The sequence below is a fragment of the Sinocyclocheilus anshuiensis genome, unplaced genomic scaffold (genome assembly GCF_001515605.1).
Source record: "Sinocyclocheilus anshuiensis isolate Anshui unplaced genomic scaffold, SAMN03320099.WGS_v1.1 scaffold590, whole genome shotgun sequence".
NCBI lineage: Eukaryota > Metazoa > Chordata > Actinopteri > Cypriniformes > Cyprinidae > Sinocyclocheilus > Sinocyclocheilus anshuiensis.
In genome coordinates, this window is record NW_015544192.1 from 2,315,363 (window position 1) to 2,328,237 (window position 12,875).

General features: G+C 37.6%; 2 protein-coding genes across 6 annotated transcripts in view; one reads left to right on the forward strand and one right to left on the reverse strand.

The window, feature by feature from the left end:
• LOC107696596 (uncharacterized) overlaps window positions 1–5,084 on the reverse strand; it is an 11,586-nt gene extending 6,502 nt beyond the window's left edge. For 3 of the 5 annotated variants that reach the window (XM_016497019.1, XM_016497018.1, XM_016497017.1), the window contains exons 1-5: window positions 4,827–5,084; window positions 4,606–4,674; window positions 4,417–4,485; window positions 2,417–2,441; window positions 215–301 (exon numbers count right to left, since the gene is read on the reverse strand). In XM_016497019.1, coding sequence (XP_016352505.1) covers window positions 215–301; window positions 2,417–2,441; window positions 4,417–4,485; window positions 4,606–4,665 — 241 coding nt within the window. In that variant the 5' untranslated portion in view covers window positions 4,666–4,674; window positions 4,827–5,084. Of the gene's footprint in view, window positions 1–214; window positions 302–2,416; window positions 2,442–4,416; window positions 4,487–4,605; window positions 4,675–4,826 lie in introns of those variants that run through there. The other 2 variants (XM_016497016.1, XM_016497020.1) reach the window with 2 other exon arrangements.
• Window positions 5,085–7,417: 2,333 nt separating this feature from the next.
• LOC107696598 (triple functional domain protein) overlaps window positions 7,418–12,875 on the forward strand; it is a 114,035-nt gene continuing 108,577 nt past the window's right edge. The window contains exon 1 of the mRNA XM_016497025.1: window positions 7,418–7,730. Within this exon, the coding sequence (XP_016352511.1) occupies window positions 7,661–7,730 (70 nt within the window). The 5' untranslated portion in view covers window positions 7,418–7,660. The remainder of the gene's footprint in view (window positions 7,731–12,875) is intronic.

Genomic DNA, 12,875 nt, shown 5'->3' on the forward strand with positions numbered 1-12,875 from the left:
TGGGGGTTGGGGAGATCACGATGCCGGCTCAACATCGTGATGTCTGTCAGCCATCGGCGATGGACGATGGCATCGTCTATCGGCCCAACCCTAATGACATAAGGTGAGTAAATGATGACTAACTTTTTATTTAGGGGTTACCTATCCCTTTAAGACCACTTTACTCTATTTTAAATGGTATGTTTTAATGGTTTTGATTCTGAAGTCGTCTTACCGATGATGGGCTCATCAAGATTCAGGTATTCCAAATATTCTCTGATGTCCGTCCATTCCGGCAGTGGAGGTGGTCTCGGAATCTCTCCTATAAGGACAGAATAAGCTCATAAAACATGATCTTTTCAGCAGTTTACAAATAATATATTGTTAATATCTGAAAGATCCTATGTTTCCTATGTCATTATGTTTCTACCCGTTTAAACAGGTCAGATCACAGTAATAGTTTTTTTTTTTTTTTTGGTACAAGTGGACCACAGGGCATTAACGGTTGAGAAACATTCCCACAAATTAGCTGATGAAGACTCCTCTCTGTGTTAAAACAAAATGTTGAAGTTTGCTTCAACGTTGCGTTTCCATTTAACCTACTATCAAACAGAAAATAAAGTTCATGTCCACAAACACCTATTCTGCTTAGACATTGATTTAGACCTGAGGCTTTTTGGCAGGTAAAACAGTTCTTGTGTCATCCTTTGTACTGGAATATAATGGCCATTCCCACCATATCTCTGCTGAAAGACATCACATTTCCATCAAAATCCAGAGAGTCCATCTAATTTTCAGCCATCATGAAAGACTCCATTTGATGAAAGACTATCTGGTCTCGAATTGTGGAATAATGCTGAAACAAGACCAAATTGTCCCATCCACTTAAGGATCCATATGGGAATCTCAGATCTCTAGAATCTACGAAGCTTTGGGAAAATCCTCCAGCATCAAAGTCCAATTTGAAGAAACCGCTTTTGCCCAGGTGATGAGCTGGTACACCGATTGTACTAGCATTCACACATCATTGTGGCAAAACAGCATCCCCTGGATTGCGACCAGTCCAGAAGATGCTATAGAAATTCATACTTATCCACCTGTGATACTGTCCATACACATAATGTGTATGGTATGCTTGCTTGTGTTGTCCTCGATGCCTGCTTATGTAAAAGAGGACTCTATGACATTGCAAAATAAAAATCTGCTGAGCACATTGCAAGCATTGTGTTATTTCCAGCATGTATGATGTTTTGAGGTAACAAATTTACAAGTTAATCATCTCACACTGAACAAGGGAAAAAATAAAAAATATACTGGAGGACACAAACAATGAATTGAACCATAAGGTCCATAAATTAATAATTTTACAGATCTTTAAGGATTTATATGTCCACATTATCACTACTATTTATTTAAACATGCCCTTGTAATTTTCAAATCAAAAACAATTTAAAACCCGTCCCCTCACATAGACATTGCAACATCAATGTACACAACTTCAGAGAAGAGTAGGCTGGACAATAAGGTTATCCAGTAGCCAGACGGGTTTCAATACTTCCCCACAACAACCGGTCACCTGCATGAAATTATCGCAGCAGTCAAATCAAATCCCAATAGACAAAATCAAGTCCCATTTTTTTTCACTCAGGTTTCACTCTGATACATGGCACAAGAGGAAAGAAAAGAAAGTTGCATTTTCCATTTCATGCCAACCATGAAGCTGAAAAAGTCACCCATATTCCCCCTAAAATCCTGAAACAGATTCCCTTCTTATTCTTTGAATAACAAAAATTGTTATTCCTGTTTCTTAAATATTCCATGGTTTTACTGCAACTATAAAAACCCACTTAACAGATAAAAATCCAGGCCCATGTGATTCCAGAAGGATTCGGTTTCTTCTTTGTCTTCAAATTCATAAAATAAACCTGTAGCATCTAGGTCTTCATATCACTTTGGGGACAAAAATCAGTTCTTGTTATGATTCCTATCATCAGTGGTGAATTCTGTGAGTTTTGTAGCTGTAATGTCCACACATTTTGATGGCAGAAGGACATCCTTCTCTAAGGAAACCCTTCTGAACCTATGAGATGACACCTGACAATTTGCATACTTACAAACTCCTTGAGATTTCTGTTGAATTTCCTGATATGATACAGACATGTGCTTTTAAATAGCAAATTAAATGTCAATGTAATCTCAATAAATAGTAAATAAAACAAAATAATTTGATTTTGGGACATTTCGTATAGTCTTATCACACTGATGATAACTCTGTCTGAACAAAATTTGATCTGACTTCTTTTTACTAAACACAATAAGGACTAACCACAGGAACCCCATAAACTACATTTTTGTATAAATCCAACAGAATCAGGGACCGTGAGATGCCTAGACATTAGAAGTAATTCTGGACAAAGTTGTGACTTTTACTACTTACCTTGTGAAGCTAGGGCGTCCTCTTTCTTTGAAGAGATTAACAGTGGAGGAAAAACAGGCACAGGTGACTATACATTTTACTTATGTGCACTTCATAGGAGCTACTTGCAATACTGAAATAAAGTAAACAGAGGTTAATAACACACAGGTAACAAAGAGTGTTGTGACGGTAGATGGTCCAAACCCCATTTGGGGGAGACCTTCTTTATTCACTGGGCTCTTGATTAAGGCACTTTACCCCAGAAGCTCTGTGGGACCCATATTGTGCATCATTCTGGATAAAAAGTTCAAGTTTGAAGAACCACAAGTATGGTTATCATAAAGGAAGCATTGTGTGTGGGAAAATGAATCCCAAATTTTCCAGAAACAAACTACAAGTTTGGGTTTCACTTGTTCATGGGAGGAAATAAGATGAATAATGAAGAATTTCACAAAAGTAACATGCCATGGAGCTGTAAAAGCTGAAAAGATCCAGTCAGAACATACTTTACTAAAAGTCATTCAAAATAACACAAACATGAAAATGTGTCCCTGGATGTACTAGGATTCAGTATCCTGTGTTATGTTATAAAACAACTAAATTTCCAAGTGATATAACAGAAATAAATTTGGATTATTTACTGTCCAGCCCTTTGTAGCCAATAGCTATAGAGGCACAGCAGTCTCCACAGAGGATACACAAAACAGAAATAATGCAGTAAGAGTTGTATGGTCAGAATTCCCATTTGACCAAACATAAGCACAGACTACTTCCCATGCAGAAATCTTAAATCAAGCTGAATATATAGTTGTGCTCAAGAAGTGTCGCTCTGAGTATCTTCCAAAGATTCAATGTCATGATGAATCTCACAAAGTTTGGAAAATCAGAGCAACAAGGAGCAGCTGAGAAACTTTAAAAGAAAACCTGTGCCGTACGACTCTCGGAAACATTGTGGCCAGCCAGTTAAGAATGGAGCTGGCAGATTTGGACAATTCCTGCCATTTTAGTATGCAGCATCTAATAGTCCTTTAGCAGTCTTGTGAAAAAGCACATCATCTTGCTGCACCACCAACAGCAATAATGGCTATAGGCTGTCAAACTACCGCACATTTTAGTGCAGGTGACAACTATTTGGAGTAGTGTGAGGATGCCCTCAGACTAAAAAAAAAAATGCAATATGTTATAGAGCTCTTGAATCTTCTCAAATATGCAGAAGTGTACAAGAATATACATGTTGTTTCAAGCAGCTCCATCTGTTCGGGAGATTGAAGAAGCAAAAAGATAAACCTATAAAACTGTAAAGTGTATTTGGTCCTCGAAATGAAATCTAATTGGACTGGTATCTCACCATCTTATAGTAAAGACAAAGAAATGTCATCGAACAACCCAAAAGACTCCAGTGTCCACACAACTCCTCCTAATTTGCTTTAAAAGCAAAATGAGTAGCTTTTGGGACTGATAAAGCAATGCAGACATAACCTGTATACAAGGTCATAACCTGTGCATACAATGTCTAAGACAAAGAAAATGAATAGGCAAAATGTTGTTCGCTGGTTGATCTCTATTCCTTAGAAATCCTAAAGTTGAATGAAGCAGAAAAGTGAGTAAAACGAAACATTCAATTACAATCTAAAACCACTTAAAATCTATTATTAATAGTACTTCAGAAACACAGAACTACTAAACTGTATATAAATATGTACTAATACTAGTCAAACGTTTAGAATTAAATATTTTTAATGCTGTTTTAAGTCTTGTATGCTCACAAGGCTGCATTTATTTGATCAAAAATACAATAAAAACATTTATCTTGTGAAATATTATTACAACTGAAAAGAACCGTTTCTGTTTAATATATTTTAAAATGTAATTTATTCCTGTGATGGCAAAGGTGAATTTTCAGCAGCCTTCGGTGTCACGTTATTCTTCAGAAATCATTCTGATATGCCAATTTGGTGTTCGGTTATCATCAATTATTATTGCCACTCCTTCAGTCACAACACTGGATTTTCTCTTCTTACCTTCAAATGTTGTAATGTGGTCACGTGTATTTTGTAATGGGTTTCGCCCCGTATTCTTTTATCGCAGATCTGAGGAAAAACATTTATCAATATAAGTGCCAGAGTTAGGTCAATGCATTTACATGACGTTTTAATAAAAAACATCAATATCTGTTTTTGTAAACTCGGCTCAAAATAAGACAGATTTACCGAGCACTCAATAAAGCTGTTGGCCTGGTCATCGTCGTACACTGTCAGTAAATCAGCCATCTCTCAAAACTAAAATAAAACACAAAGTTGTTTCATTGAGTGTTATTCGCACAGTATCTAGTTCTTTGCCAAGTCATGCAAAATAAATGTAGTACAGAAAACATGAATCAAGAAGACGTATTACACTTATCATTTCGTAATAAATTATATTTGCGACGCACCTACTTGTAAAGCCTCGCACGCAAGAATTAACGAAAGATTAGCGAATTAGCGATATACGCTTTTATGCACCCAACATTAAAAAAAAATATTGAAAAGTGAAAAAAAAACAAACCGCGATGCTAAGACAAAAGTGGTGAAATGCAATTTTTTTTCCCCGTTTAGGCCACTTCCTCAGTCCTCTACTTCTTTCTGTGGTCAAATTCTCTTTGCTGCAGAAACGTTCGTACCACCTAGTGGATGGGTGACAATAGTTCGTCAGAAAATCAAAACACTCTCTCTCTCTCTCTCTCTCTCTCTCTCTCTTGTTTGTAACCCATTCTTATTTTCTTGGGCATAACACTTTCAAACTCAAGGAGAACTGACAGGCTATCCTTTTTCACCCCATTTCTTATCATTTGTAATCTTGTAGCTTTCATCACTTTACCTCCTTTCACTTCCTGTATTATCTCTCCATTGTCATTGCCACAGGTACATCATAAATAACGCCTTTAATCTTAGCTGCATTTCCTGGTATGTGAACACTGATTCTCTCTCCATTCAGCGTTTCTGCACGGAGAAACTTATCTCTTTGTAGTTTATCTTTAGTAAAAATCAGTAACCTCCTGTTACTTAAGTATTTGGCAAACTTTATTTTTCCCATTTCTTTTTCTACTGGGATGGAGTGTGAGGCGACGATATCAAGGGAAATTCTCGTTCAAAAAAACAAAAACAAAAAAACCCTTCTACCTATATTTTATTATATACATTTGTTCTTTTCAGAAAATGAATAAGAGCTTTATAACCTTTATGAGAACTGTTTAACACATTCTGTAATGTCATAGAATTAATGCCGGCAGATTTTAATTCCTCTTTTAACTATTCTTTCCCTTTCATATGCCCTACAGTTAATCAACACATGCTCTACAGTTTCTGGAAGTCCACAATGATTACATTGACCAGATTCATGTCTTCCTATCATCTGGAGTGATTTATTAAGATTAGAGTGTCCAATTCTCAATCGCGATATGTATCATCCCTTCTATTACCATAAGCAGTTCTTACATGTCCTACTCGTTTATTTATATTATACAAATGTCGCCCTTTGTTACCTTTATCCCATCTCTCTTGCCATATCTTTCTGACAGCTACTTTAATTTCTGATTTACTCAAGGGTATATGTATGTCAATATTTGTTTGCTTAAGAGCCCGTTTCACTATATCTTGTCTACCTCCTCATTTCCTTCCACTTCAACATGAGCAGGCACCCATAAAAATTCTGCTATAATTCTCAGTTGCCGTATTCGGTACAAACTTTGCTGTACTTCTAATAAAATATCTTGTCTAGATTCTGATTTTCCACTCAGTATACTTGTGAGTGCAGAATATGAATCTGAACAGATTACCACTGTTGTTGGTTTGTTCGCAACCTGTATGACTTTCTTTCTTCTGTGGAACATAAAATTAAATGTTACGTACAATTTAATCGACTGAGTGACAGCCTCAGTCGCCATTAACAATAAAAAGCATATAATGTAAGTGAACGCTGACCGAGACTCATTATGTTGTACATATCCTTTTGTGGTCCACTGAAGAAATTCATACAGGTTTGGGACAAAACAGACTGCAGATTTTTCATATTTTGACTGATTTTGATCTAGATGAGCTAGAAACAGCATTCTGATCAACTGCAGCACAGATTGAAGAAGTATCATCTGAAGAATGCTAAATTACCCAATTGGTGCACATACAGTTTTACCCACCAGGTGTCGGTGTGATTCAATAAGTGAAAGCTTCATGACGTTTCCCAGAGACAACAGTGAAAAATTCAATACAGTAATTACACTGACAAATTATAAAAATAAATAAAAAAAATAAATAAAACAGAGGAACTTGAATAGCATGTATGCGTAGCAGGATCTAGGCAAACTTACATTGATCTAAGAAACTGTGATTTTTGAGTTAGATTTGACCTGCATTAAAAACCAATAAAAATTGCTTACAGGTCTAAAGATGCTGGAGAAGATCCCCCCCAAAATGATATAGCCTATTCACTCACTTGCAGTTAAACAAATTGTGTACTTCACAAATAAATTGTGACTTTTCCAAAACCCTCACTTACAGAGAGAGAGAGAGAGAGAGAGAGAGAGAGAGAGAGAGAGAAAACTTTTTGTTGAGTTGCTACAGGTGTTTAGGAAGTGCTGTTGTGGTTGTTATTGCCATGTAGTGTTTAAGAGAAAGCTTAGAAGGTGCCTTTATTAAAATTGTGGCAGAAATGTCCTGAAGAAAATGAGAGTAAAATTTGAGTGTTCAATCATTTGAACAAACTATCAGGGCCTGAGTCACCTTGTTATGTTTAAATAATCCAGCAGTAATGGGTTTACAATAAAAACTTTTATCTTAGGTTTGAGAGAGATAATCAATTCCGAGAAGACATTTTTTGTACTTTATAATGAATATAGGATCTATCATGAAGAGTGTCAAGGGAAATTGGATGTTTCAAAATCCATACTACCGAAAACAATCACTATTGGGCTCATGAGGAGGACCCAGTTAAGGTCGCTGGAAAGAGATTTTCTGATGCAAACTCCCGCCCCTGCAGTTTTTCCTGACTTTCCGTCTCAGCTACGCTTGGGAGAGCCGCCGGCCGGCGCTATTAATTTGTGTTCTCCAAGATGGAGGAGGTTTTGTGATGTTCCCCAGCACTCAGAAGTGATCTTTTTTCCGTCCGTGTCAGATCATTCCTCAGACACAGGGGCGGACATCTTTTCTAAACCCGTTTGCCTGTGGGGGAAATAAAGAACAACTTTAGGATTTGGATATTAGTTTTTTTTTGTGTGTGTTTTTCGCCACAGCCATGAGCTCGGGGGAAGGGGCAGAGGAGGCGGCTAAGGACGCGGCCGATATAGCGACGTTCTTCAAATCTGGTAAGCCCGAAGCTCGCGAGGCTGCTCTGATTGAATGGCGCGGCTGTGGGACATTCGTGCACTGTCTCCTATAGGGTGGGTGGGGAGGCCGGAGCGCCCTGGACATTTGCAGTCGTTTTTGTACCATATAATGCATTAAGTGCAAAAATCACTACTACGCTGTTCTGACAACTCGAAGGTTGAAAATGCGGTTTATAGCCTCGCTGGAGAAATTTCAGTTGGTTGTGTCGTTGGTAAAGGATTTCAGCAAGATATTTCCATTAATCACTTTCATTTTTGTATAGATTTTAGCTTAGTCAGTAAGAGGTAATCGAGATTATTATGCTAAATATATTTGGGTCAATCGTGCAACTTATTGATGATAAGCTTGTGGCTGGAAATAAGGTTAGCTCGAGTATTGTGCAGGCCAGCTTTTTAATAAATAAATTAATACTCATAGATACACAGTTTTTATCCACAAACACCCTTATGAATATAGTCCATTAGCATCTTTAGTATTATTTTCAATACTATAGTATGTTGATTTGGAGGGAGCCATAAAAAGGAAGTAAATTCAGTGTGTCAGTTCCTTTATGCCACTTTTTAATTAACTTATCCATCGAATATAAATTAGATGCTGTTATTTTCAAACACAAGGCTATCAGTTAGTCAGACAGTCAATATTATATGAACTATCAGACGGATCTGAGAATCAAAAGGTAGTCAGCAATGTAAACAATGACCTGGCGTGGCACTCTATAACCCCCTGCTAACTAGCTAGCATGGTGTGATAGATTGATGTGGTGAAAGACTATTTAATACTACAGCACTTAACTTTATTAGGCCATTATTTATGTAAAAGATAACGACAGACACAAATATAGTTATTTTGGTTAGATTTAGCCACAAAACAGGATTAATCGGTAACCTGATTGACTCGTGTAGCATTTGGTTGCTAAGTTAGCAAAGCTATTCCAGAAAGATTGATGACACAATTACCTTCGGCCTTGAACCAGTTTATGAAAATTATGTTCATTCTAATGAAATATCTGATTGCTTTTATGCTAGTGAAAATGTAATGAGGTATGTAGAGGAAAATAATCGAGAGCTATATGGTGATGTATTCAGGATTGTATATGGTAAATATATATAGAATGACAAAATCTTACTGTTTTTCTGATAGATCGCTGGATCTACAAGCTTTGGTTAATCATTCACAAGACGCATTTTAATGCTTCTGCAGAATGCATTAAGGAAATATTTAGCCCTAGACTAGGTCATAAAGTCCTATCCTGAAGAAAACAACATCTTAAACCAGCCTAAGCTGGACTGTTGGTCTCCCAGCCTGGTTTCACATGGATTCTGGGACTTTTTAGCTTGTCATTCTGGGGGACCAGCTTGTTGACTGGCTAAACCATCTGAACACCAGCTTGGCCATGCTGGGAGACCACCTTAAACAGCAAATCAGCTTAGAATGGTTATAATGGCTTGCTTTTGTTGGGTAACCTTCTAAACACTAGACAATTATTTATTTGGTTGTTTTTAAAGTATTTCTCTAAATTATATGTTACCTCAGATTTGAGAAATTACAGTAGGCCTACCCTTTTGAGATACAAGCGAAGTGGTTTTGTTTTGGTTTAGGTAGTGAAACCACAATCGGAAGTACTGCATCTTTCTTTTTTCACACCGGAAATCTTTGGTTGTTCCAGTACCCTCAAGATGCTTTTGGTTTTAAGCATTTTGCTTCTTTTCAGCATAGCTGCTAAGTTACTGTTTAATATTATTACCCATTATACAGCCTCTTGATGTTTGTGTTATTTGTCCTGTCTGCCTGTATGAGTAAGTTCTGCCTTATTCAGCTTTTGCACATATTATACTGTCATGTCTGAACATGCAGCAGCTCACAGACCACGTCTCTGTCTCAAAACCCCACCTCCTCACCCCTGTACTCACTAAACACCTTGACCCCGTGTTTATCATCTGTTTACATGCCATAGAAATTAAGTTCATTCGTTCACAACTGCGTTTTTTCTAACAATTTGAAAATGCTCTGCCACTCTTTTAATTGGCTTCATCAGTAACTTTTTGTTGTTGTTAATGTCTTGCTCTTGGGTGTTTATGTGTTGGGACTAATCTGTGACTGTTGTTCATTGAGTACATAAAGGACATTCTAGACTAGTTTATTTAAGAGTCATGAAGAAATATGGACATTGAATTTTGACAGCTGTCTTTAAAGGCTAAGTGTGTAGTTCTTGCACCACCAAATGGAAATGCAAAAATAATGGCTGTTTTCAAACAGGTTTCCCCAAACACTTTCCATCTGCCTTTGGCCAAAACAGATAGCCCCGGTCCCACATGTCATTGGTTGAGCCATACACTAATAATTGCGTTCACAACACGTATTGTTGCACATGAATTTGATCTCAATCTCATTCTAATGTTTATGAATTTTGAGTTTTCTAAATGAGAGAGGAAGTGCCTGAAGTTAGTCATTTGCATAAAACACACCCAAATCATCTCCATAAGTGCTTTCCACACAACCTGAGCAATGACAAATGTGCCAACCTCAAAACCAGTTCAAACTCTAAAAACACCTTTATACTAGGGATGGGTCACGATTTTCGAATATTCGATTAGTTGATTTAATTATAGAATATCGAATAGGTTGTGTGATTATTGTCTTAAAAAAATTCCCCATGTTTTCCGTGCTGATGCGGTGGTGACGCGTTCATGTAAGCAGAGGGTGGCGCTGCCAATAACGCACCTAAAAGCTGTCAAAGACAACAGAAGAACACATTGTCTCACGCACACACTGTAGACTTGCGTGGCATAAAAAAAAAGACTTGCATAGCATATAATAGGGCTGTGCAAATAATCGAATGCGATTTTCATGCGCATCTTGTCAGTAAAGCCGGTTCTGTGATTAGTAGTAAATCTCCAGCACGTGCTTTCAGATGGAGCGGCATTTACTACACAGAGCCGTAGTTCACTGACAAGCTACACAATATCGCATTCAAAAACACATTTAATTATTTGCACAGCCCTAGCATATAATTGTTACAGTAAGGACGAAGTTCCTTGCGGACCACAAACACCCACGGCTGGGTTAGCGGTGTGGATGAATCCGTATTCAGAAAAGCGCGGAAAGCAAATAACGCGTTCTGCGGAGCCACTAAAGGGACATGGTTAGCCACTTGCTAGCGGTAGTCCGTTACATTACAGTACATAACATTTCACTTACCACATACACTGAGTAAGGAGAGATGACCGATAGGATGATGGCGAATGATTTGCAGATCCTGAGCACCACTGACAAACATCTAATCTTGTAAAATGTGTGGTAAGTACTGCCGAGTGCTGCTCTGTACGTGTGATCGTGAATCTCGAAAGTGAAAGTAAAAAACAAGCGCGTGTTCATAAGCGATTTTAATGCCCTGTATATTAATAACGGCTCCCCTATGCCCGCAGTTTATAGACAGTATAATTACCCAACGATATAATTGTGAAAAGATATTGATGTATATTTCTCCCATCTCGTATCTATTCCCTTTAGGGGTTTCATTTTTTAAATTGGAAATGTCCTAGCCTTATGAGTAGCTGATTTATGCTAATCGAAAGGACTGTTATGTTAATAAGTGCCATCATTCGGTTATGTTTATTATATTAATATGTTTCAGCAAAGTTTACTTCAAGAATTAACAATTTGGCATGGATGAGTTTGAAGTTCGGTGTTTAAAAAACGGAGCAAACGGAAAGAGAAAGCGCGACCTATATTACAGCTCTATAAATTAAGCACACAGACTTTATTAGAGCCACAGAAAGACAAACGTTTTGCAGAAAATGCACAATACACAATTTATTATGTACATTAACAATGATTTGGGACTAATATAATGTAATTTATTCATGGAAAACTATGTGAATGGCGCTCTGTGGCGCGGCAGGATTTTCTACATGTATTAAATGTATTAAAGGAGTAATTGAATATAATTACAGTATTTTTGTGGTCAAGCTATAGTGTTTGTGCATTTACATTAAATGTATTTAGACTGCTGTTTTTCATACAAAAACCTAGAAACCATATAGTTACATTTGTACCATGGTAATTTTTTTGTCCATATCGCTCAGCCCTGCATGAGGTGATCTCAAACCATGTGTTTTATTACTGCCATTTGCAAAGCTATGACGGTTTAATCATTCCCTGTAATCATCAGGAATCATTCACAAAAGGAAAACGTTGTTTGAATACAATAGTGTAGAAGTCCAACTTCCCTTTTTGAAAACAACTGTGCCAAAGAAATGGTTGTGTATTAAAGGATCCCTTAAAAGGCACACCTGTCCTGAATCCTATTTCTGTTTAAAAAGCCCCCTGACACCTGGCCCAGTTCTTTCATTACAATACGTAGGGGCATTGCCTGAACCATCAAAGACATCAAATGTTTGGAGGGCGATGCTATTCATCCTCAAATACATTTTCACAAAACATGCATTCATATCCTCTCCTTGTTTTCAAACTGCCTTAGCTTATCCTCTTTTCATCCAGGGCAGCGTAAATGTTGGTTGTCGTAGGTTTGTTGTGAATTTGGTCTTTCTTCAAAACTTGGAGGACTTGAGAAAGCACATCTGCATCATTTTGAGTCCTGTGTAAGACTCCTATGAGCTTTTTGATTTCATCACGTTGGCCTAGTTTCTCAGTCAGCCATCAGCTCCAGCACAAGACCCTGAGGATTCATTCCAGTGCCTGGGGTCATCTGGTCTCTCATTCCATCTCTGCCCAGTCCCCATTTTCAGTTTACTCCATACAGCCTACAAATTCCCTTGTTGCAGCTAGGTTGGTGTATTGTTTCACAGAACAATCTGCAGCTCTCTCATTCTCTTCCTGTTGATGTACTTCAAGCATCCTCCCTCTGAGATGATACTTAATTTGAGAAGATTGTGTACTTCATGCATCTCCTCACTGTTCCTTAGAGATGGGGGACGGGGAACATCTTGCGTTGTCTCTCTCAGCCTGCCATTAAGGTGGGTTCTCACCAAGGAGAATTTTATCATTAACATTCCCATTAATCTTAATGGCAGTTGCTCAGCTACTGTATGAATAGATCATTTTGAGGGATTTAAACAAAAACAATCAAACGCAAGGGTCCAAATAATGTATGTATATGTGTA